This window comes from Genypterus blacodes, unplaced genomic scaffold (assembly GCF_046128005.1).
Source record: "Genypterus blacodes isolate CSIRO-AG114 ecotype Tasmania unplaced genomic scaffold, CSIRO-AGI_Gbla_v1 ptg000156l_1, whole genome shotgun sequence".
NCBI classification, from domain to species: Eukaryota; Metazoa; Chordata; class Actinopteri; order Ophidiiformes; family Ophidiidae; genus Genypterus; species Genypterus blacodes.
Window position 1 is genome coordinate 7,396,777 of NW_027466957.1, and position 25,724 is coordinate 7,422,500.

Here is a 25,724-nt window from a genome sequence, read left to right on the forward strand (position 1 = left end):
CATGAGAGAGAGAGAGAGAGAGAGAGGAGACCTGAGACCTGAGACCCTGAAGAGAACTAGGCTTTGTAATGTTCAAGTTAATTAAGACAGTAGGGTGACAAACAGCGCAACAGCAATTTCTGTGTAAATTTCTGTGTTTATAGTGAGTCTATTTCTATATCATTCGTGTGTAATAGTGTGGGTGTTGTCTGGTTTTGACAGATGCCCTCCCAGTGATGTATGTGCTTTACCATTAGCTGTAGCTTGGAACACACTTGCCAACTGCTTTGATTCAAACATTTCTGAAAAACCAACACAACCGGACACCCAGATTTTTGCGATCATTGAGAGAAGATGAATACTTTACTGAAACCAGCAGTTGTCAGTATGTCAGATTTGCACATTTGCACATTTTCATCTCTGCAGCACCTCAAACATATCTGGCCTGCCTCGTTATGGCTGATGAATCAAAAACAAGTTCCACTGCTTCAGCTCATAAACCGAGGATCAGTCTATCAGTCGCTGCTTATAAGATAGATTGTAAATTAAATCTGTCAAATAAAAACACAGTTGGATGGTGGCCCTGGTTCGCGCAGTCACACGGAGTAAGCCGGAGGCCGTTAATGTCGTGTGAACATACAATACATACAAACGATAACGGCATTTTGATGCCACTTTTTTCTCAGCCACAGCCTTCTGCAAGTTATATTCCAGTCCCCATTTTGACACACAGACAGCTTCCTGAGCCAAACAAATGCCATATCATAGTATTTACTATGAAGTGATTTGTTACATATTTAACTTTTGATCACCTTTTCACTTTCAACAACTTTTGAGACAAGTCTGCCGTTAAGATGAAGGAAGCTATACCTGAGAATTCCACCAGGACTTTAGTGCAGAATTCATTGGTAAACTTATATTTTTTTGCATATGGATACAGAGATGTTGATGAAGAGCACACAAGATTTAAAGTAATTTTGTAATAATGCTTAAAGGTTTGATCAACCAAATGGTTTGAAAGGTTATATCAAGACAGTTCAATCAATCATTTCTGTCCGTTTCTCTAATGTTTATTCTCATTTTCTACCAATTATGTCTTCATGGGACCATTAAAGGGTTAATGTGCATGATCGGAACGAGGTGGTTTGATGCCATCTTGTGTTGGTGGATGGCTCAGGGAAAGACACTTTGCCACTGGAGTGTACTGTTGTACCACAGTATGTGTACAAGATCAGATCAAAACTTTCAGTGTACTTATCATGTTTATTGATTACTAGCACAGTACAATTGGAAACCTTGCACAAAGTTTGCTTTTAGGATCACACATCTCTTTTATAACTCACCCCTATTCCCAAACTACCTTAATACCAGCTCACCAAGGAAAGGTCACATTTACGTTTGCATTTTCACACATTTTCACTGACTAACTATTCATGGTTTGTAGGAGATATATAACCCTAGCCTGAATACAAAAAAGCTTTTGCAGAGTAAATATCAGGCTAATACTGTTGGCAATAAAACTTGTAGAGCTAGAAACTGTATAACACCGAGGAGTGTCAGCAATAGTCAAAACCACACCAGCACACCGTGTCACTGTCCAAAAAAAACGTATTGAGCCATCAGGGCGTGACACTTAATACACTGCACTAAGTCCATCTTTTGTCTTCAAGCTAAATACAGAATTTAAATCATTGTTGTAAAAACTGAAGCTGTGACAGGGGATGGCTCGGCATGTGTCCAAAATTTCACAAAAACTAAATTCAAGTACCACAGTGTAAAATCCTCACATGACCTCGTCACAAGATCAGTCCACAATCACAATTGCAAAGACGGGGGCAATGATCGACTTGGCTGAATATTCCAGTTTCGGCGTTGTTTATTCAAAGCTGGATGTTTCTTTCACAAAATTTCTTGTGACTGATGGCTCCTAAGGTGTTGAACTTTGACCCCAAATCATCCAGAAAGTGAAGATCGTCTCCCAAGTTGCTGACTGATAAAGCTTCCACTGAGTGGCACATGCTGCCATCTCCCTCGTAGCCGTAGCTACAGGGCAGGTATACTGGGTGGTCTACTGGGGCCTCACCAACCGCCTGTACTCTCTGTGGAACATCAAAGATCAACAACTGTCACTGCCATGCTGATGATAAGTACCTGAACACATTCACAAAGTGGCATCGGTAGGTAAAGGCTCTTACCCTATCTAATAGACCTGCAATGTGTTGATTGGCCCACATGGTGTCGTACTTTGATGAACCGCTCTGTTCACAAAGAGCAAATTAAATAAATTAAGTAAGAAATGAAGATGGAAACGCACAAAGAAATGCAACGAACACACACTGAAATGAGCGCACACTTCATCTGCTTATATACCTGGTAGCTGTTCCTGTTTGAAGCCCATGTCGAGTACTGAAAGGGAAGAAATAGTCACTAATACAGTCTCACTAGCCGCAGCTGTTCAATTTCATCCACGTTGAATATTAATTATCTAACATTCTATCTCTTAACTCAAACGTTACATATGCCCGCTTTTAGATTAGAGAGATGTAACTGTTTTCATGTGAAGGAGGCACTCACCATCCCCTGACCTCCCTGGCTTCTCAGAGTTTCTCCTCGTGGCTGCCAGCCCATAGAGGTCATCTGAGAGGTCATCTGAAAGGAAAATGTAGTTAAATCAATGTGGGGGAGTCGAGTGTGAACTATTCATTCAAAGCTGTGTCACTCACCTGGTTGTGGTTGGAGCTGTTGTATCGATGTACGTCCATTTCCCGAATCAGTGTTTGAGGCACTGATGACACCTAAGCAGAGCAGAACAAAATTATTACGATTAAAGCCAAATATAAATAGAGCTTTGAAACAAACTCCCTCCTGTAACTCAAGTAATCCAAGTCGTATGCCATACAAGCATTTACCACATACATCCCAACCACAGTCTTTACATCAGTCTTTGACACATCTACGCGTCACCTCGCATAGACGCGTGGAAACATGAGGTTTACATGGGATTGTACAGGAATGTGACCTTCATTTTTAAAAACAGTCAGAGCTCTTTGGCGTCAGTATTGGAGCTTTTCAGAGACACAATCACCCTGATACTAACCACACTGACACACCCAAACTAGAATAGAAATGTCAACCAACAGGCGAAAGGAAAGAAAGGATACGTACCTGTGTTGTGGACTGTTTGACTACGCTTCCCATGGGTGGGATAGGCGTCAGGAGGAGATTGGGCTCAGACTGGGAGGAAAGACAAGCATTACAAATTCTTTACAGTAGCACACAAGTACAAAACACACTTATACAGCTAAGGTATTAGAAAGCCACTGGCGTCTGTCTGTCCATGAGTCGGTCACAGCAATAACAGCTTGTAGTCAAATGTCATCAAATTTGACAAGTTGATAGGGTTTGTTGAGTTTTAGCAGTTTGAGCTCCATTGTCACAAAATGTTGCATACGAACATAGCACATAAAGTAAGGAAAGTTGTGTTTGGCAGATTACTTTTTTGTTGTTACAATGCTTCTTGGCAAAAAATCTTTTACAGTTGGAAAGTGTTAAGTTCTCTTTAAAATGGTGCCATATTTGTGAGGAACATGCATTTGTAGGATGAGCAGCAGAGACTCGGCACGAACAGCACGCCCAAGCTGATCCCACAAGTGTTCAATGCACCAATAGAGTAATATCTTTTAGTAGAGGCAGTGTGATGGTGTGGGGCTGATATCCCTGACTAGGAAAACCAGGCTTGTCATCATTGGAAGCAATCTCAATGCATAGAGATAGCGTGATGAAATTCTGCAACCAGTGGCAATCCCATATCTCTATAGTCTGGGACCAAACTCTATCCTCCCAGATGACAACGCTCGCCCCCACAGAGCGGAGTTTATCAGAGACTTCTTCAGAATTTGGGAGTGGAGAATATGTTATAGCCTGCCATCAGTTCTTACCTCAACCCCATTCAACACTTGTGGGATCAGCCTGGGCGTGCTGTTCCAACGGTCAAAGATTTTTTGCCAAGAAGCATTGTTACAACAAAGAAGTAATCTACCAAACACAAATTTCCTTACTTTTTGTACTTAGTTTAGATTTTCCTGTTCACGTCAACCTGATAGTGGCGCTATGACGATGACAACATAAACATTTTGTCAATAATGTCTTGAACTTGACACGTTAAACTTGCACAGCTTGTGGAATTGGTGTTGTTTCTCTGAGTGCATTATGTGTTTAATCTGAAATGCACACACACACATGCACGCTATGAAATGCAAACACACCTTCCATTCAGAGCCACCTCCTTCTTTGTTGTACTTAATGAGGGTCTGGTTTCCCTCATCTTGCACCATGGGGATGTTCTTGAAGTCCCTCCCGCCACACTGACACAAACAGATCAACAGCAGCACTGCAGATACACATCAAAATAACACAGAGTTTATGTTTAGTAATAATAAATAAGATAGAGCTACACATATAGATACAGATTATCGAATGTTTAAGTCAACATTAGTTTTGCAAGTTGCCACACTTACACAAAAATAAGAGAAGTCCCACAAAGATGAGTCCAATGCCAGGTGCTCCCAGTGTGGATTTGAATGGGAGATTTCTACGGCACTCATCTTTGCCTTCACAGTCACACACCAGCACTTCCAATGTTTCCTTTGACACCACACCCTGGTGGTCCTTTATGATCAGGGGGACAGAGTAGTTACCATAAGGAAGTGTCTTCTTGCTCGTAAGCCCAGCTTCATCACCTGGATATACAAAGAGAAGCACGTGGTAGCAGATGAATCCCCCATAGAAAGCCAGTGATGGTCCATACAGTGAGTAAGAAGGGTTTGTACTGTATGTTCTTACCATACTTGGGGTTGAGTTTCCATTGCTCCGAAATTGCTTTATCAGCATCATCCAGGTTAAAGTAAAAGGGTCCGCTGAATGGAGTTTCGTCTATGTCCTCAACTTGCACCATGACCGTGTTAGCTTTGTTACCACATATAAAAACACCTTTGTTGATCAGCTTTGGACCATTGTCGTTGATATCCCTCAGGTGGATCTCGATTGTGCCTGTGCCTGTGGCTGGTGGTTCACCTTTGTAAACACAGCAAATGAAAACCCCCTAATGTTACCACTGCGTGATCAAATCGGAATTAAATTTTTAGCTGTAGCTTTAGTCCATTAACTTCTGCTTATGTAGAACTCTTCCATACCATTATCTATGGCACCGATGACAACTTTGTAAGTGTTGTTTTGGACAAAGGGTGACTCTCTGTCCATCGCCTTCACTGATGTGACGTGTCCTGTTTTCTCATCAATGGCCACCCACTGAGCTTTATCTTCTAACACCACAAACCTGATCACAGCAAGAGAACATATTAAACATTCTGCTTGTTTTTGAATTGAAGTCGCTTACCCCAAATGATTATTCCAGATTGGTCACTGCTCTGATAAAGTATATGGACACAAACCTGACAGAAGTAGAATCTTGATCCTCAACCTTTGGCTTGAGCAGCAGCTGCCCTGGTGACGCCTCTTCTTTCTGATACAATTTCACCCTTGTCGGAAGAAAATTAGGTGGGTCGTTGACGTCAATAACTTTCATTGTGATGTTGACTGAATCAGGTTGAGGAGGAGGAGTATTTGCTCCTTGAGTTTTACAAAAAAATAAGTCCTCCTCGTTTTTTACTCCAACCAGCAGGGTGGTGACTGAAGTTTTCTCATAATCCTTCCCCTGGAAGACAGACAAGAGTTTTGTACCAGAGGAACGGCTGTTCGTGATACATTATTTGTCAAATTTACATGAATCGATTCCTGTGAGTGAGGTAAGCAGAATTACCTTGATAACAGACAGAATGCCCTCGTTAGTTTTGGGGTCAGTTTCCAATTTGTAGTTCCCCGCCTCATTTCCTTTAATGAAAAAGTATTTGGCACGCCAGGCCGGTGTGTTCGGCTTGTCCTTGTCGTCCACTGCAATTCTTAAAACCTCTTGCATTTTCATTTCTAACACCTGGCCATGGTACTAGAAAGGCAAAACATTTTCAATCTTTAACATTACAGATCGACTTAATATGTGATTTTTACAATAAAAACTTGATTTGTAATAATAATGATCATGTTTCAATAATAAGAACACTTACTTCTCTCTCCTTGAATGTGGGCAGATGGCTGTTTGCGTCAACAATATTGATGTTAACAGTGGCAGTGGAGGAGAGTTGCGGTATTCCATGATCTTTTGCTTCAACAATAATAGTGTACTTCTTTTCTTTCTGAAATGTAAAATATATTATTTCAGATATTACACTTACAAATGAGAATGCTCATATGTAAATGGATATGTATCTGCTGCTGGACGTCACTGACTAAGCCTTACATCATAGTCAAAGCATCCTGTGAACTTGAGTTGGGCCATTCTGGTGTTAGGAAACTGTTCCAGAGTAATCTTGGGTACTTCGGGCGTCTGTGAGATCATGCTGATGGTAACTTGGGAGTTTGACGTATTCGCCTGATCAATGTCCCAGACAATCAGTTGCCCTGGCAAAAACCCTTAGACAAGTTAAGGAGATGTAGCACAGGAGAGGAAGGTGTTATAAAAGGTATGAAATAAGGAACAGGAGAACATTGGATCAACCTTATGTCTGTCTTGACCCAGGGATAACCCGATGACCTGTTTTTACTTGATGTTATTTTTTATGTTTGGTCCTAACAAGACCTTGGAGAATATTCACACACTCTATGAGCCATTAATGCCAACTATGTCCACACCTTCTGGCACATTTTCCTTCACAACGGCTTTCATGACAGAATGCATGAAGCGAGGTGCGTTGTCGTTGATGTCCTTTATTTCCACATTAAATGCCAGTTCCTTGTCTATTGGGTTGTTTTCCGTGTCCAGGATATCAAACTTGATCTGTGGATAAAGATGCTCATTAAAATGGTTTGTATGTGTATTCAATTTTAGGACCAGTAATAATCCAATATTCGCTCACGTGGAAGAGCTGGTATTGCTCCCTGTCGATAGGGTGATGGGTATAAACTACCCCAGTGTGTTCATCGATGGAGAACACACCCTTTGGATCCTCTGTCACACCAGTCCCACTTATGCGGAACTTGTGTTTTTTTTCCTTATAGTTTATCTTGTCGTTGAACATCTAGTGAAGAGACACCAAAAAATAACTTGTTACTGTCCACATGTAGGACAGGGTCAGAGGGTCCAAGACTGTAGGATACTGAGTTGACACATTCACAGGTAATTCATCTTTACAATCAAGCTACAATCAGCAACAATTCAAGGACGTCTTCACCTTTGCAGCTTCTTTGGGAAATGGTCCAGGGTCTTCCTCTTGTACCTCAATTGTGGACAAAACCCACCGTCTTTTAGAACGCGACAAAAGCTCCGGTTGGAACCACTGGAGGTATTAAATAAAGACTTATTACTTCAGTTAGTTGCAAATAATGACTGGATGATTTTGTAATGCAAAAAGTAAAACAGTTACCCGCTTTGCACGTTTGGTGTGTCTAGCTTTGTCATTTTTAGCCTCTGCAAGGGTTAATGCAACCTAAAACAACATGAACAGCTGATGTTTAGTTCACAGTATCATTCATCCATTTCATTTTTATTTCCTTTTTTTTTTTGCTATTTTTTTATTGAAGCAAACATTTTACATGACATTGCGCATGCAATTAAAGGGTATTTTAGACATCATTTATTATACAGAGAGAGGGGGAAATGGAGAGAGAGGGATAGAGAGAAAGAAGGAAGGTTGTATTATTATTCCTATTGTTGTTGTTAAACTTTATACGTTGACCCTGAGGTAAAATAGGCAATATGAGGTACAAGTAGATAGAAATTGAAACAGCCAGAAGCCACAGCCGCAGAACATTTAAAAAGCAACAGATATATATGATCTCCATTATTACTAGGAAAAAGTGTTCTGACCTTATTACGTGCATGTACTCCAAAATACATTCAGCCAAACAAGCGTATAATTTTGGCAAATCAATACCTGAAGCATGTACCTTATTAAATAGCATTTTCTGGTTGATGTTTGTTAGCCGTGCAATGCGAAACTAAACAATATGCTGATCATAAAACCTGCAAGTTAGTAAGGAGTTAACTTACGTCTGTAAGTGGGAGCAATTGCAATTTTTTTTAGTAGGACAAATCGAAAAATACCGCCACAATTTTTTGACAAAGAAGTTAATTTATCAAATGTCAGTCATGCAAGTGGATGGAAACCTTTACAAATTTTAAAGCAGCTTGACATTTATATTTTTCATCTGTCACTTTGGCAATTGAAGCCATATTTATTATGGTGTTGTATGAAGTTGTGAGGTCTTCAAATATACAAATGTACATAGATTTCTCTCTGAAGCGACTTTATTTCTAATGCAGTTTTACCCTGGTGATGTTATGACTTTTTTTATTGCGCGCAGTTCAACTGGTAGCTTTAGCAGTGTTATGAATGTAGAAGTACACAGCGTTCTTAACTACTGTAGTTGATAGTATAATTCCAAACTCAAAGGCTGATGTGATTATGTTATAAGGTTATAAACAATTTCAAGCCTACCGTCAACAGAAATAATGAAATTGTCCTCATCGTGGTCCACTTGCCGTGATATCCTCAGCTAGAGTGCCTGAACAGAGCAAAGGCAGTTGAATCATGTAGAGTAGAAGACAGCCCACAATGCCTGCAGGCAACAGGTATACTGACTACCCTGTGAACATAGCACTGTTTGTTCTACAACTACAAGTGAATAGGAGTTTGTGTTTGTAGTGTTTGTGTTTATGTGTGCGTGTGTGTTGCGTGTGTGTGTGTGCATTTGCATATTATTTGTGTGTAAGATACACGTTAGATGTGTGGTGTGCTTTGTGTATGTTCAAGTTTGGCCTCTTCCTATGTTGCATGTGAGTGTGTGGTTCAGATGAAGTGAACTGGCTGTGCAACATTCTTTGCAGCCCCTCCATAGGTTCAGGTGTATGCCCTTTCACCTCTTTAACTCAGGTTACCGTGTCTTATTCATGTCTGACGTACAGCACACACAGTGGCATATTGGTTACTACCGTCAGCTCCCAGCATAAAAGTCCCCGGCTGGAGCCAGGGGAGCCGTGTGTGAGTGTATGTGCCGTTTATACCCTTGAGCACCTTAGTGGACTGGAAACGTAGCAATGTGTGTGAGTGTGTTTGTTGTCGTCGTTGTGTTTCAGCAGAGCGCTGTGCTGCACCTTTCAGTAAACATGCTGGGATCATTTTTGTTTAATGCATATCAGCAGTGATTTGATACAGTTCATAGAAGTAGAGAGAGAAAGAAACAATCCTATATATTTGACCATTGTCACTATGCTAATATCCCGGGAGTAAAATAATAAAGATGTTAATACTGAGTGAACCAGAATTGAATGGACCACCTAGAATGCCGAAGATGTATCAGATGCCCAGATGTTAAAAATCACAAGCCTCTGCCATGTTATGACTGCAGACAGCTTTCTTTTCTCACCTCTTTGAAAGTTGGAAACACAAATCAAAGTTGGGCCCTTTCCATGTCCTCAAGGAGTCCATTAGTGTTCATTAGTTGACAAAAATCAACTAACTGATAAGCCTGCGGTACCAAAGTAAGCACATAAATACATAGTGCTTGATCATTATATGTGAAAATAATGCATTGGTATTCTGGGCCTTTAGTAACATTTTAATTTGACATATGGTGTTACATGTCAGTCAGCTACTACTTCAAGGATGTGTCGCCACTCCCTTTGTCTTGCAGGTATTGATTTCCTATTCATTCTTATTATTAAGAATCACAATGACCTTGGGGTCTTTTGTGCAGCAGGCAGGGTTACACTCCAATTTGGGGGAAAAGACCTATAGATTACATATATTATATTCACACTGAGCAGTTTAGCTTACAAACAAGACCTTCACATTTGTGGTTTGACAAACAGGCAACTCAACAGAATTTTCACTTTCTGTAATGGTTAATGTAATGATATATTGTGCCCTTTGAAGAAACTAAGAATAAATTCTTTTTCCTGTGCTACAGAGAAACAATAAACCAGCTCTGCCAGTCAGTGACTCAGAGAATAAGATGACTCATCTTGAGTGTCAATCAATGTCATGTTTGTGATTTGTGTTTTCGTGCTGTGAAAACATCAGCTTGTTTTGACTTCAGGCCCGAATTTCTGGTTGTGCGTAAAATTGCTTCATCATGCAAGCGTATCCATGTACATTCTGTGTATGGACCAACATAGAGCAGAGCAGTCAGGTTGTCATTTGCTTAAACACAATCCTGAGGATAATACATAATAAAACAAGATAAGAGCAAAAGGTTCCTTTCACAATAGGATGAACAATAGGCATAGACAGAAATGTGGATCATGACCAAAATTTAAGTGTATGGCAATGTCATCTTAATCAACAGGTTTTTCTATTCCAGTCACTGCATCTCAAAGTACTGCTGACAGATACAGATAAGCCAAATATGAGGCTGAATAAACATCTTCAAATTCGTTAGACCAACACAACCGATAGAGAGGCCAAAGCCAGCGAGTGAAGGATTGTCAACACAGGCAAGAAGATAGATAGAAGAGAAGAAGAGATTTAACCTCTGATTTATTTACAGTAAATCACAGCAGGATGTTCAAATGGGAGCAACATACTCTTGGAGTCTTCCACCATAACATTATTTTACCATCACCAATGATTGATTATCCTCTGACAATGTATTTTTCATACTCTCACACAAACACACTGAACACCCACCCACACACACACATGCAAACACACTATAAACCACTCACATAAACGTTAACATTGTATAACACCAGTCATGGGGATAGAAACTACAAGTTTGTAATTGGTAGTAAGTGCAGGTTTCATCTGCATAGGCTAGAGATGCCAGATGTTGTGGTAGCATGTAAAGTAACACACACACATTTACAAACCCTGTCTTACTTATAGTGGATTGTGTGAAACTATGGGATGGTAAGAGTTGGTGCATAGCTGTTGTTGAATTTTGCTTACACCATATGTTTCCCTCTGAAAAGCTCAAAATAATGCAAATGTGCATATAACCGTGTCAGACTGTGGGTCCAACTGCCACGGCAGAGAAAAATGTACATGCACCAATACAGCTTAACGCAGTTTGATACAACCTTGAACACACCAATGAACAGGAAGCACAGGCTTCTTCTTGCAGGAGAGTGATTAGGCAACCTAGGTTAAGTTCAGGGCTTGGACAGACGTAGTCCACTCTTGGTCAGTGATAGCGTGTAGTGTAGTGAGAGGATAGAGCACATCACCTAATTTCACTCTGTATCGTTCTTTAACCCCCCTACATTCTCTACATTCTACATGGCTTCGATACATTGTAGTTGGCGTCATTGTATATGATTGGGCTATAGGAATAATGTGGACTTGACTGAACACGCACTTAATGCTCAGTGGAGGTGAAGTTTCTCCCCCTGGCAGTAACGGCTTAAGACTCAGCAAGCTCATGTTAGCGCATGTGAGTGGTGCTCCTAATGGATTTTAAACCTAGTTCCTTTTGATGTAAAATGAACTCGAGAGACCCATTTTCAAGCGTTTTCACAAACAACTTAATATATTAAAGAGTTATAAACATGACAAGGGGAAAGTTGTGTTAATAGCGGTTTGGTTAATAATCGAAAGACAATGCAATTACAGCCAGATCAGCCATGCCAGGGTTTCCTCCATGGAGAGAGGAAGAGCGACAGACATACAGACACAAAGATTGACAGACAGCCAGAGAAAGGGATCTCGGATATTTTTTGACCCTCTTTACACATTTGTACAAGGAGCAAATTTCTTTATTAGTCTTTATTAAGATGAAGCCTTAAGGCATCTTTCCTCCTCTTCCTCCTCCTCTGTCTCTTCATCTCTGGTTTGAGGGACTGAGGTCAGCAGCACTGTGTCAGCGTGGACTTCTTCATCATCTGATTGGACCACAGGTGTGTCCACCCCACCCCCGCTGGTGTCAGTGGAGCCAGATGAAGTAGAGGACATGCGAGACTTTGACCCACAATGCACTTCACTTTGCTGTTTTAGTGGTATGCGCTCCCGATAGACTACTTCTGCATCCTCATCTTCCTCATCTTCATACTCATCCTCTCCCTCTGTGGTGAGGAGTAAACACATTCCTGATCCGTCAGTAAGCTTTGGTTCACTGGATGTAGTCAAGCAATTTGGGGATTTATTATTGGCAGCTAAAATTGTGTAACATAAGCTTATAGCAGATCCCTTTCTCGCATCAACTCAAACACAACTTCTATAAACTAAATCGGCTGAAATCTTTTTGTGTATCTACAGCATATCAGTTGTAAATTATCTGATATTCTGGGTTGATGGTACACTTTAAGACACATTGCAACTGGGTGTTGTTGTGGAATGGTATTTTAAAAAGTGGTGGTGGATCAGTAAGCACCTGGTAAAGGGGAAGCAAAGGCCCCTGCGTCATCTCCTGATCCAGAGTTGAGGAACACGTCAAGGGCCTCGTGATCAGAGATGTCCATGAGGTCCATCTGCTCCAGCATGTCCACGTTCACCTCCATAGATGAGATGCTACCCATGGGGGCTACAGTGGTGATTAAGTACAGCTTATTAATGTCTAATGTCTTACAAAGAGCAGAGGTGATCATTTTCATTTTAGGGTAACTCACGTTTCCTGCAGTCAATTTGCAGATGTGTAGATGGCAGGTAGTTGTCCACGTCGTGCTGGATGACCTCCTCGAAGAAGCGCTGTCGCTCCCTCAGCTTCAGCTGCTGGGCCGCATCATTGTCCAACATCCTCTGAGAGTTGTCCGTTTCCACTGGCCAACAAAACAAGACACATCAAAATCATACAATCTATTTTTAAGTAGTTGTATTATTCTCATTCTTATATTCTTATTTGTAAAGGTATGGTTATTTTTCCATCACAGGCCATTTTTGTGCAATACATTTTTGGTTTCACAACATTCCTTCCCAAATCTTGATTGGCTAATCAAGCGTGGGTATAGAAGGCGGGGATACTTTGCTGCCAACCACAGCCTCACTGAATAGAACTATCACACTGTTCAAACAAGTGAGGTGTTTTGCAGTCTCATTGTAGCTGTTTGTTAGTTCTACCATACTGTATGCACTTTGATCTTCGAGTCAAGTGACAACTTGTAAAACAGGACCAGACCTTCCCCATTGCAACTGAATTGCAACTTTTGCCAAGGAGAACAGATGCAGAGGATTATTCAGATCCACCAGCTTTTGTCCGATATGAGTTTCTTGTAAGGCAGGATCACTTGGCCAGGTGTCATGGCCACCTTCTCCATAAAGCTACAGGAACATCTAGTATTCTATAATCTATTTTTTGGTTTCTTCATATTCTATTAAATATTATTTAGTTTATTTTTGAAAGCTCTAAAGTCAGATTTTTTTAATTTGAAGATTGACATTGTTAATGCAATCAGTTTGTGTCTGTCTTGCCCTTGGACTAAATTAACATGTTATGTGTTGACGATGTCTATCTGATCATATTTACCATTAATTCTTTCTTCTTTCTCTTTCTTTTTTGCAAGGCCCAGCTTAGTACAGATAGAAGACCAAATTCATGTTTGTAAAAGATGTATAAAGAAAGTGGTCTTTGCATGTATATGTCTTGAATAAACTTTTTAGAACAACAAATTTATTTTGAATACAAAATAAAATTAAACAAAAATAAATTACAGTATTTATGGTTAATGAATTATTATGGTGACTTTCTCCTTAAAGAAGACCTGATGTTCTAATAGTTTTGCTACAAACCTTGTGATCTCAGGGTACTATTCTGACCTCTAGTTGCCAAAGTTCCAATCAACATTATTTTGACCAAGTATTCAAAAACGTAAATTCATGCATAATCTTATATTATTATTCATTATGCATGAATTTATGAAACAAGTCTCTGAATTGATTTGTCTCATTCTAAAAACCGAAACCTGATCCAAACAAAAATGGAATGGTCCTCTCTTTTCTTCAGAAACATGTTGTCAAACTCAACACATTCAACAGTGTGATTTTAGTTAGTGTTGTGTGTTTGCATGTGTGTTTGCATATGTAGGTGAGTAGACAGGTGTGTTTTCAAAGTGCGTCTGTGATTTTTGCTTGGGCTTGGCTTTAGACATTTGTTTGTGTGTGTCTATAATCTGCTGACATGCTGCTCACTCCCATGTCATCTCTGAGCTGTAGAAACACCTGCCTCTCATGTTTACACACTCTATAAAAGTAACAGGCAAATATAAAAGGAAACCATGTAAGCATAAATCATAAATCATAAATCTGTCCTCAAATCCACCACCTCTGTTGAAGTCGATCAGCTGTGGTTGTGTAACTTTTCCAACATACGCACACGCACACACGCACACACACAGTGTGAGCCACATCATGTCATCATGTGCTCTCCCACAGGCCTTACATGAACTGACACTGTGACCCATGATGTCGCCACTATTTTTCACGTTGTTGTACGTGTGCTTGTGTATACATGCTTGCGTGTGTGAGAATGCAAACGCAAACATTTTAACAAAGCAAAAGTAGAAGAGGATGTACAGGGCATAAAGCACCATGTGGAACTAACAAGACTCAACAATTGATTAAAATTAACAATTTAACAGGCTGCATGCACCGTAAAAGGATTGGTGTTACATTTCCATATATCTTTAAGCACTGTGCACACTGTCTTGCCTCTATTTTGAGCACATCAGTGTCATCCAGCCCTCCACAGCAGACAGTTTGGGCTTCAGTCTCTTGAGGCTCAGCATGTAATCTGTCAGTCTCTTTACCACAGGCCTGCTGGCATTCTGGGATTCAGGCAGTCTGCAGGGCAATAGTGTTAGTATTACTATTGGTAGTAATACTTGTAGTAGTACAAATAGCCATCATTTTGTGTAGTTTTATGAATTTGATAGCTCCTAACAGGAAAGCTGATGATGCATAATCCTGTGAACCTGCTCCATGATACCGGGCCGCAGCTCTAACAATGTTCCTGTTTCTCGCTACAGGACATATTGAACATATAGTTTATTTTAGGGGCCGATCTACAGGATGGCAGCGATCATGGGCCGTATCACCACCGTTTCTGTTTCACCACCTACAGAGCTCCTACAGATCTGAATCAGAATGAGACATGCTTTATTGATCCCCAGGGATATACATTTCATTCAGCATTATGTCCCAATACTATCTACACCCTAGAAATAGAGCCGCATAAAGTGGATTAAATGTAAATTCAACACCACCTCCGCAAGCTCACTAGTCCCTATAAATCTATACACAACGCTGCATAAATCCACTTCCCCCAATCCCATCTGCGCGTTCGGCGGCAGAAACGAGAGACACGTGTGCACCGTATCTGCATGGCACACAGACCTGCATACGATGTGCAAATCAAGGCAGTTGATCATATTTAAGATGGATTTAGGAGAACACCCTTTACTCTCCTGCTCCAACTATTATGGCAAACCCACTGGTACACAGATGTTCATGGAAAGCTACTACGGCCACTACAGAAGTTACTACAGAAGTTACAGAGCATTACAGCAGTAGCGAGAGTTCTGACAATGATAAATGAACCGACTCGGCTTTGCCTCTCGGCCTTATGGACTCCGTCTCCCTCTCTCCCTTGAGTATCTCTCTGGTTGTGGGTTTCTGAATGCCTTCCTTCTAAAAAAATCAAATTTCACAACTGAAGTTAAGAGGGCCAGTGGACACGGCCGGCCCACGCACGGGCTCAGCTGCATGTCTCCATCTGTCTGCTTCTGCGTAGGAGAACAGCCTGCATGTACAAAGCTGACTCATCCAGATAACCTCTGAGTGTTTTAACATCCTGCCGTGGAAGACTTGTAGGAGGTCTTCATGCAAAATATAGCTGAGGTTACATTACTATCTCACTCTATATGAGACCCAGATGGTGTTCATTGCCTCCATGGGGGAATCCCTTTCTCTCGACAGGGGTTATTAACCACCAACGGTCCTTATGTGGCTGCTTTATGCAAAGCATTTTTCACCAAAAGTTGAAACTCAAAAGTTATTTGCACCCTTTGACTTTTACAGAACTCGAACTTGGACAAACCAGCATTCTAAAGACGACTGACAAGGTAAAGAAACCCGCAATCAAAGACACAACGGGTGGAATAACTACCTAGACTAGTTTGTACACAGAATGGAGAATACAGGTCACACAAAGAGGATTTAGGTGGGTCGAGGAACAGGGAACAGCTGTGATGGCGGACCGCGGCTTTGTTAAGGAAGCGTTGGCCTTGGGATTTTAAAGAAACAAAGCAGATAAAAGAGGAGAGGAGGAGAGAGGTGAGGAGAGGAGAGCGTTGGCTTTTCAGGTTACATTTTCATCATCATGGTGGCAGTAGTTTAATCCCTCTTATCTGTTCTTAGAGATTAAAACTTTCAATGTTTTGTTTATACATAAAGGTGCACACTGGCAAATAAATTACATCAGCTGAGAATTTTCTTTCCAATTAAGATGGTTTAGAAAGAGATAAGATATGCTGCCTATCTTAAAGGATGTATTTGATGTAGGATTTAATTAAGATTAGTAAAATGATGTGTTCACTGCCTCCAGGAAATCAAACTCTGCAGCCCAATTCAGGGGCGACCCAGCGTTCTAGTGGAAAATCAAGTGGAAAACGCTTTTGTTGAGTTTATGTAACAGATGTGGGCAAACAATTTAGCAGGTTAAGGTCTTCCTGACTGCACAGCTTTGTTCAATTGTTTCAGTGCATCTTTCCAGACTCTGAAGGGTGAAGTGTCTGAATTGAGCCAAAGTCATAATGAATGTGCCACCCCCTTGACCACAGAGGTTCCTTCCTGTACGTGTGTGTATCTCCTCTCTCTGTCTGGGAAGCTGTATTTACTCCAGCTTGATCAGACTCGCTGCCCTCTGACACGTCGCTCACAGTCAGCCATAATTGCTAAAGCTTACTCTTACATAACCCTGCTTACAATCCTTTAACTGGCAGACTCCTACAATGCAGCACGACTGGATAGCTTTGCTGTGCAGTGTACAGTGAATGTGAGCGAGTTGAAGGGACGAGATGATGGCAGCGTTACGCAACCTGAGCCTGCCGTGCTGAAATTCTCGGTGTCAGTGATTTGAGCCAACGTGTCAACTAGGTCGGCTTGTCTCAGTTCATTCTCATGTAGACGATTGTTATTAGTTTGTCTGCCAGTTTTTTCTTTGCAATATCTCAAGTGTACGCCATATTTTCTTCATCCTTACTCTTTCTGATCTGCTCAGCGGCAGTACAGTACGTCTACTTGTGTGTGTAAGCCTGGGAGTGTGTGTGTGTGTGTGTGTGTGTGTGTGTGTGTGTGTGTGTGTGTGTGTGTCTGTGTGTGTGTGTGTGGTGTAAACTAAAACAAATAGTCACATTATTATTTGATCCTGTTCTTTACCCTTCCTTGGCCGCTTCTACCATTTTCTGCCTGATCTCCTCATGCTCCCTGTGTCTGTGCACTCCCCAGCCTGTTCATGTATGATAAATCTCATCTCTCTACTCCTGCTGTATTTTGCCTCAGCTTGCTCCTTGCATTGGTTTCTCCCCATCTTCTTCTTTCTGGGTACCTTATCAGCATCTTTTCCCAGTTTCATGCTGTCAGCAGCGGCGGCATTTCCAATGATAAGAACATTCATTTCTCAGTACATGCTCCATTAGCCCTGCTGTGTCCTTTTAATGGCGCAGTCATTCATCAGGAGTCCTGGGAACCGCACTGGGATCAGCGAACAAATGCTCTTATTGAAACAGAGTCACATGGTGTCGTGTTCAATCCCCTTGTGGCAAGTGGAAAGAAATCCCGTGATCGTCTGGTTGTGTTCAGAGTATGCGGGAGAGAGTCTGTGTTTATGTGTGAAGGAGAGAGAGAGAGAGAGAGAGAGAGAGAGAGAGAGAGAGAGAGAGAGAGAGAGAGAGAGAGAGAGAGAGAGAGAGAGAGAGAGAGAGAGAGAGAGAGAGAGAGAGCAGCAGCACTGCAAGGCCACTCATCCATGACAGCTCATCTATCTGTAAACCCGCCCCTCCTCTCCTTCACCCCCTAATTCCTCTGGGTGAAAATGGTGTCACCCAGCACTCAGAAACCTGCAGCTGCATCATTTTTTATTGTTGATATTGCTGCCATTATTTACAGAGCCTCCTCTCCTCTCCTCTCCTCTCCTCTCCTCTCCTCTCCTCTCCTCTCCTCTCCCCTCCTCTCCCCTCCTCTGCCGGCCGGGCAGCCACAGCAGCCCATCAAGCATAAATCATTTATGAGTGAGATCACTGCACCACAGCAGCCACCTACCCCGCACCCTACCACCCCACCACTCAACCCACACCCCCCAACATCACCCCACCACCATCACCACCACCTACCCCTGTGCTTTCCCTTTTCCCGTTCCACCCTTTAACACCCACACACATAAATTCACAAACACACACACACACACACACACACACACACACACACACACACACACACACACACACACACACACACACACACACACTATTATCGCAATATAAAATACAACCACACTGGACAGTTATGATCTTATAGCCTTCAGCACCCAAAGCACCATAATGCATCACACTCACACTCACACCCACACCCCAAGACAAATGAAATCATCTGACCACATGATGTAAATGTACATATACTAACAAAACAATCGCCACGCACTTTTCTTACAGTTAAAGTCTCGAGTTCCTTTGTCATCTTCAGGTCCTTTGGATTCTTGTGAACCCTTAGTCTAATACACACACACTTTAGGCATCTGATCTGATTGTGTATTCCCACACCATTCCTGTTCCAACCCCCAAAAGTCATTAAGGCACTGACAGTCTGGGTTAAATGCATAGATGACCTCCAGTCTTACATATTTCACTGCCTGTTGAGGTAAATCAACCCAGTAGGCGTTTAAGTAACTAAGTTGCAGATAGTGCTGTACTTTTTCAGCATAAGAAACAGAAATACATGACACAGGGATTTACATAATACATGAAAAATAAACACCCTCCTGAGTGTTATGGCTTGTTTTGTTGCCACGCTTAATTCCAAAATCCAAAAGAGCAAAGCTCAGAGTCAAACTCAGCGTGTGGGTTGTTGAGTTTAGTTATGGAGCCCAGGCTGTGTTTCTCTGGGAGGCAGGTACCAGTTAGCGTGTCTGTCTAGTGTCTATGTAAAGACCTCTCCTCTCCTCTCCTCTCCAGCAGCTCAGTCAGACAGCAGTGAGAAGTAGTTGTTATGGCGCCACAGTAATTAGTCACACATCTGCATGCAGGCTATTTTAGTTCATGAGAGGTTACTTTGGATCGTTTGCTTGGTTGTGATGGTAAAAAAGGCTTCTCAGAGTGGTTGGTGGTGATGTTTACATCAAGCATGGGGGCAGAGATTGAAGATATTGTGTATATGTTTGTGTTGGTCTTAGTGTTCATCTTTTTTAAAGTAACAATAGTCTAGACAGAATTATGTAACTCCTACAGTATATTGAGCACAAAATCACTTGTGATAGATGACAACATTATGCAGATCTTACATAGTTCCTATAACTTTGGTTGCCCAGTACATAAAGAAATGTTCTATTGAAAGTTGTTACAGTGATGAAGTGAGTTCACATCTGCCCAGCGGAGCACGTCGAGCATTAAAGGTACAGCAACCTCAACTCTATTATATTTATTTTACATGATGTTACCAATCATCATTTATCTCAGCTCAGAGAAATAAATCAGAACATCACATCACACACTGTGTGTTACTTACATGCCAGACGCTTGTTGTGGTTGGTTGACCCAGACGACATGGTCCAATCAATGACGGTAGACTGTTGTTGCCTCGGAGTGTGTGTGGATTCGTCTCTCACCCTCCTGTCAAAGCTCCAGGGCAGGACGCTGGTGTGTGAAGTCGCAGGTCATCTAGTCATGGCATGTCTCTACTTAAACACCAAGGATATTACAGATAGCACGTTCACACTATCTTTGTCTCCCTCACCCTCACTGATTGGCTTTGCTATTCCTTTTAGGCTTGTCCTGTCTCTGCTTCCCACTTTCATCTCAGCTGTCTCACACACACACACACACACTACCTCTTTACTCTGGCTCGGTGGGGTTGTAGGGAGCAGTGCAGCTTTGTGACGGGGCGGGGGGAGAGGGGGGAGAGAGTGATAGTGGGCTACGGCATTGTGGCCTGTACCAACTGGTGACAGCGAGGGGGTCAACAGGATCAGGAGGAGTAAAGTCTTTTTACATAACATGCAGGAACGTTCTCAGTTTAAATCCCTCCCCTCTGACTTTGTTGTTGAGGGAAAGGAACTGTTAAAGCACAAGCAGTGTGCTGATGAGGGAAATGTTGCCGTTTGCTTGACCAATTTCATAATCTGACTCCTTCCATGTGGCTGCACAACCTTCATTCCCACGTTTTGTAAATAATAGATGTGTGTGTGTCATGTAATGTTGTCATCTATCTATCTATCTATCTATCTGTCTGTCTGTCTGTCTGTCTGTCTGTCTGTAATGATAATATGACCTACCTAATTCTAATCTTTTGCATACATTTACGTACATACACCAGTATGTAATTATGCATGCCCAAACACACACACATACATAAAAACACACCGTGACATACAAATGTAGCTACACACATGCAAGCACGCGCACACTGCAACCATCACACATGTGGGGGGTTAATAGGCACTTAGCATCATGGATCCTTGCAGGTCCTGACTCCCCCTTCCCTAATCAGAGGCCTCTAACAGGCAATTACATCACACTTCAGCTGGAGGAGGCTGCTCTTATCTCACCGCTAATGCTATGGAGAAACTCGTGCAGGCTACCGAAGGAGGTAGAAAAGTATAATAAGATGTGATTCATAGCCTGCTGTCATTCCATGCTGATGCTGTGGTGACTTAAGAGCTAGGTGACGCTGTAAATAATCCTACCCATAAATTCCGTTCCATCTTAGGTTCATCTACAAGGTTGATGGTTACATCTACTTGCTCACTCTGCTAGTGAAATGTCTCCAGGAAGTGAGAGATGTCAATTGTCCTTATGTAGAATCTGCTCAAGGAAATTGCTCATCCGCTGTACGTCACATCACAGAGAGATTTCCTGCCCAAGCAACCTCATTTGTGGGTTAATAGTGACATCTGCTGGTGAAAGGTGCAAACTACACGTTTAGATCATACTGGGGGAGCGCCGTGCTGTGTGGATTTAAACTTGCAAGCTCAATGATTCTTCCACTGTACAACAATTTGAATGTCACCAATTGAAAATGAAGTGGTGTATTTGTGCTTCGGCAGTAGATCCAAGCCTTTTCCTATTACATAACAAACTGAATGTATTCAATGTACTCTGTTATAAGGTTATACAATACTCGCCTTATAGGTCATGATTTTCTTAAAACTTGTAAGATTGCTCTCCTGACCAAAACTAAATGAACATGCTCCTTTTACAAAATGAAAGTAGTCATAGTATTTCAGGTGTCAGCTACTTGCGGGTTTCATTCATTTAGTGAAAAAAAAGGGAATTTCCTATCTCTGTGTGTGTGTGTGTGTGTGTGTGTGTGTGTGTGTGTGTGTGTGTGTGTGTGTGTGTGTGTGTGTGTGTGTGTGTGTGTGTGTGTGTGTGTGTCTTTTGGCATGCCATGTTGTGCCTGTTGCTGTTTCAGCTCTATCACTGCTGGTTTCCTCTTTGAAACTGTGTTGTCTCGATTTTCTGCAGCATGGTGACTGATGTGGCTTGGAAGTGGTACTGTGAATGTAAATGTACACACATGCACCAAGCATTCATATGTGTGCATGTATCTGCATTCACACACACATGAATAGGCACATGCATGAATTAAAAATAGCTACAGACGCACACTCATATCACTCATAACACACTCATAAGAATTATACATGGTTACCAAGGTTGCCTTCACGTTGCTTTGATTGAACAGTCTCACCTTCTGAGAGAAACTGCTGGATTTTCCTGTGTGAACGTCACCCTGCATACCTTCAGACAGTCGTGAATATAGAAAAAAAAGAAATTACAGTTTGCACCTTCACTTCACCTCCTTACAGCTGTACCAGACAGGAAAGTCATGCCCTCAAACTTTATTAAAAATATCACTTTGTGCGGTATGGGGATGTGGGGGGTCACCATGGCAACAGACATCTACGTACCACATGCATGAATGTGCACACCTGCCTGCAAGCTTTCCAACTTCTGCCTCTGAGACTATCCGCGGTGCTGTTTTCTAAAAGGAGCAGGAATGGAAGACAACAGTAGCAATGCTTTTGTTCTCAGAGAGACGAGCACGCAGCTTTCGCCAAGGTGTTAATTAGCCATTGTGCGGCTACAAATTGGATTGTGCTTGCGTCAATTATGAGATGCACAGTCTTCAGTGTGAAAGGGAGCTCTGTGAAGCTACATTTTTGAAAGTAATTCAACGTTTGAATTCATCTCGGGAAAGCTTGTGGTGCTCTTTGATTGTCCTTGTCAGCGGGGAAGGACTCGTGTTCACGTTGTTCCAGTCAAACTCTGTGAACGCACTCGCGACTCAATATGCCGCTATAAGTCTCATACGGCGTTTGTGTCTCGGCTCCTTTGTGGACAAGTTTAGGGCTTACACCATTGTTTGTTATGTCAGTTTTTCAAGTGTGTGAGGTGTTTTTTCAGTGTATAAATGAGATCTAGTGACTCATGTGGAGAGAACAGGCTTGTACACAGGCTGACTGACGGTATCGGTTTGACTCGGCAGGCTGTGACTTGCCTCCGATATATACACTGAGCTTTGTATTTTTCTACAGATGTTAGTCATCGCCAGATAAAACCTAAACCACATAGTTACCTAGGTTTGAGCGACCTGTGAATATGAAGGGCCTACTTTATTTTGTTGACTCGCTGTGTAATTGTGTCATATGTGTCATACTTTGATACTTGATTGCTTTGGTGAGCAGAACAACCACAGTACAGCAAGGAGACATCAGTGGTTTATGGAGGTAAAGACAACAACATAATGAATGCAAATGAAACTGGATATATGTATTTGCAAGAAATTAGGTAGAATATGAATATGGTAAACAATGTGTCAGCCTGTTCAAATAGCTCCATTATTTATGTCTCAGATTGTCTCCCATGGGAGTTTAGTGTGTAATGGTTCATGTTTGGAGACGCAATTGTGTTTGGCCTTGTTTTTAATCGAATCGACCATTTATTTGTGCGCATGTAAGTGTGTGCATGTGTACATATATGCAGTATGTGTGCGCGCATGTGAATGCATGCATGAGTATGTGAGTCACGCACCACTATCCAGCCCCATGGGCTTAGAGTTCTGACGACCATCTTTCAGCTCCTCCGCTGCAAACTGAACCCAGTGAACCTTCTGCTGTTTACTCTCTCCCACCCTCCTCCCGCTTGCTCTCCTTCTATCTCTGACACACTCTCAGGCTCATCATCGTCTCTCTCACCATCTCCCTCCAATTCCATACAGTACATCTCTCCTTCTCATGCATACGCTCTCTCGTGCGTTCTAAGTCTTTTTCCGTGTAACCCTTCCTCCCCGTGCCGTTGCGATGCCGTCCTGTTTCTGCCTCTGCAGATTGAAACACAGTGTATAAGGTTCAGACACAGATTCAGGGACAGAGAAGGTTTAAAGGGGATAGAAAGGATGCTGATGCTTTTCATGAGGGATGCAGCTGCTTCCTGTTCTCCTTCTTAATCATCGCCATCACCATAATCACCATCTTCAACAAGTTCAACTTCATTCCCATTCTCAAACTTCTTGTCATCCCCGTCCTCCTCCCTCTTGTCTTCCACCCTCATTAGTTCATTCCCATCATTTACATAATCATCATCATCATCTTTATTCATTCCATGGGGCTGGAGCGACGTTGGAACAGCTGCCGTATCCTTGTCTTCTGCTACCCACGCCGAGTTTGTTACAACTTTCTCCAACAGCAACTGTAACTACAGCATACCATCCTTTTTTATCTGCTTGTCTGGTGTCAGAAATGTCTTTCATGAATGAGAGTATTATGTGCCAGCTTGAGCCAGACAGTCTGAAGCAGTGAAGTACAGGGAGCGACAACTTTGCTCTTCCAGGAAGTTTTGCCTAACCGCTTGAAGTCTCTGGTTTATGTAACTTTACCCCCAAATCAGTAACGTCATCCTGCCCCCTCGGTTCCAGATTGCTTCGCTTGCATTTCTCTCCAACATTGTGGAACTGAAACACTCTATTAATAAACATGGTTAAGTGTGAGTTGAGCGTTCGTGCGTGTTGGACACAGCTTGAAAGTCCATTGAGCTGTGCAGAAGTTGGTAAGTGGAATGTGCATCACATCGCACGGACCTCAAAGAAGCACATCCCACCGCAGCAGGGAGACCACGCGTATAGATCTGCATAATTATGCCTGTGTGTACGTGTTGAAGGTATGCATGTGCACTCATGTGTGCATGTATCATGGTGTGAAGATGCTCACCCACACACACACACACTCTCACACATACTTATTGAAAGGGGCTCATGCAGTCAGCAGAAGTCACGAGACACAAACGGTTAATTTCCATACAGGTTTCACTGCATCACACATATAGAGCGCCACAATAGCACTCTTGTTGCTTTATCACACGCTTGTTGCTTGAGCTCCAATCATGCTTTTTAAAGGAATCAATGAATTCCATTTTCCGTCTTTTCTCCCCCAGGCGGGAAACGCTTTCTTAGCGGTGTTTCGCCAAACGGTGGCACACACAAGGGGAACCCCGGGCCCGGTCACAGATAGCAGCGATACACTGTACAGCGGCTAAACGGGTATCAAAACCAGTGGAGAGGAAAAAGCGCCTCCACTCCGTGTCTCATTCATTATTCACCGCCAGCAAATGAAGTTGGTACAGTGGGAGCAATCAATTATAGATGAGCGAAGGTAGGAGGGAGAGAAAGAGAGAGATGAAGGAGAGAGAGAGAGTGAAAGAGAGAGAGAGCGAGAGAGAGGGGGGAGCCCACCTTGCATGTGAATGAGCATTACAGTGGCGTTACGGGGCAGCCTGAGTACACAGAGCCGCTGCAGATAATGGCTCCTTCAGCTTAGGGAACTTTTAAGTATGCACGCATCTTCACGTATCACAACCAGCGGTGATTATTCGGTGACATGGCTCCACACGGTTTAGGTTCACTTGTGTGTGCAGTTGTGTTTGTCTCCGCCTCGCTGAGCTGCCCCCAGTCATAGCGAAACTCCATTTGGCCTTCTGGCAAATGTCGGCCGAGTGTGAAAGCGTCTTGCTGTTGGTTACAGCTTTGATCCGAAAGTTCAGATGATAAAAATCGGTCCAGATACAGCATTTTAGAATCGACGCATTCTAAACTCTCAACCACAGAACTTACAGATCAGACGGATTCTAGGAATTTACAACAACAAGAAAACACTGGATCCTTGCTTTTTGCTTATTGCTGTTATTTTGTAGGAAATGCGTATTTGTGCTCTGCTCGTTGCTCTAGAACTGATCCACCCCCCACCCCCCCACCCCCCCCACGCCCCGCCCGTTCTGTGTCATATTTTGCAAGCTGAGCCTGGAGATATTTGATATTCTGTCTGGGGTTAATTCCACAGCTTGTTTTGTTGACCTTTAAGCTTAATCTGTGGCATGGAGATGTTCAAAGTGAGCTGTAGATGCAGTTTCATAACTCCAACTTGCGGCGAATATACACTCATTTACAGCCAGTCTGGGACAGTCCCATGCACTTGGTATGTCTGTGCAGTATCTAACACAC

General features: G+C 42.3%; 2 protein-coding genes across 4 annotated transcripts; both read right to left on the reverse strand.

Annotated features, from left to right (window-relative positions):
• Nucleotides 1-1,228: 1,228 nt before the first annotated feature.
• Nucleotides 1,229-8,672, reverse strand: cdh26.1 (cadherin 26, tandem duplicate 1). The gene is made up of 19 exons (XM_076167142.1): nt 8,529-8,672; nt 7,455-7,517; nt 7,263-7,367; nt 6,948-7,109; nt 6,724-6,868; nt 6,332-6,504; nt 6,099-6,227; nt 5,798-5,980; nt 5,430-5,692; nt 5,172-5,314; nt 4,822-5,052; nt 4,497-4,718; nt 4,245-4,369; nt 3,145-3,213; nt 2,703-2,774; nt 2,554-2,628; nt 2,350-2,385; nt 2,175-2,237; nt 1,229-2,078 (listed from the first exon to the last, which is right to left on the reverse strand). Exons 1-19 carry the CDS (start codon nt 8,556-8,558, stop codon nt 1,860-1,862), a joined length of 2,508 nt encoding a protein of 835 aa, XP_076023257.1. The 5' UTR covers nt 8,559-8,672; the 3' UTR covers nt 1,229-1,859.
• A 1,666-nt stretch (nt 8,673-10,338) lies between these two features.
• LOC143013495 (dysbindin-like) lies at nt 10,339-21,028 on the reverse strand. Of its 3 annotated transcripts, none has more exons than XM_076167143.1 (5): nt 20,914-21,026; nt 19,737-19,864; nt 12,635-12,784; nt 12,400-12,549; nt 10,339-12,091 (listed from the first exon to the last, which is right to left on the reverse strand). In XM_076167143.1, exons 1-5 carry the CDS (start codon nt 20,940-20,942, stop codon nt 11,799-11,801), a joined length of 750 nt encoding a protein of 249 aa, XP_076023258.1. In that variant the 5' UTR covers nt 20,943-21,026; the 3' UTR covers nt 10,339-11,798. The 3 variants fall into 3 exon arrangements, with proteins under 3 accessions (XP_076023258.1, XP_076023260.1, XP_076023261.1); XM_076167145.1 differs by having other exon boundaries at nt 19,737-19,888; nt 20,914-21,001; XM_076167146.1 differs by having other exon boundaries at nt 11,909-12,141; nt 20,914-21,028.
• Between the last annotated feature and the right edge of the window lie 4,696 nt (nt 21,029-25,724).

Excerpts from the sequence above, each read along its gene's own strand:
- cdh26.1 (XM_076167142.1), bottom strand. The coding sequence starts at position 8,558 with ATGAGGACAATTTCATTATTTCTGTTGACG. Across the intron at positions 5,981-6,098 it reads CCACATTCAAGGAGAGAGAA|TACCATGGCCAGGTGTTAGA; the intron begins GTAAGTGTTCTT and ends TTGCCTTTCTAG. Across the intron at positions 4,370-4,496 it reads GGGACTTCTCTTATTTTTGT|TGCTGCTGTTGATCTGTTTG; the intron begins GTAAGTGTGGCA and ends GTGTATCTGCAG.
- LOC143013495 (XM_076167143.1), bottom strand. The coding sequence starts at position 20,942 with ATGAACCTAAGATGGAACGGAATTTATGG. Across the intron at positions 19,865-20,913 it reads AGATGGAACGGAATTTATGG|CGTCCTGCCCTGGAGCTTTG; the intron begins GTAGGATTATTT and ends TTCACACACCAG. Across the intron at positions 12,785-19,736 it reads CCACAACAAGCGTCTGGCAT|TGGAAACGGACAACTCTCAG; the intron begins GTAAGTAACACA and ends TTTGTTGGCCAG.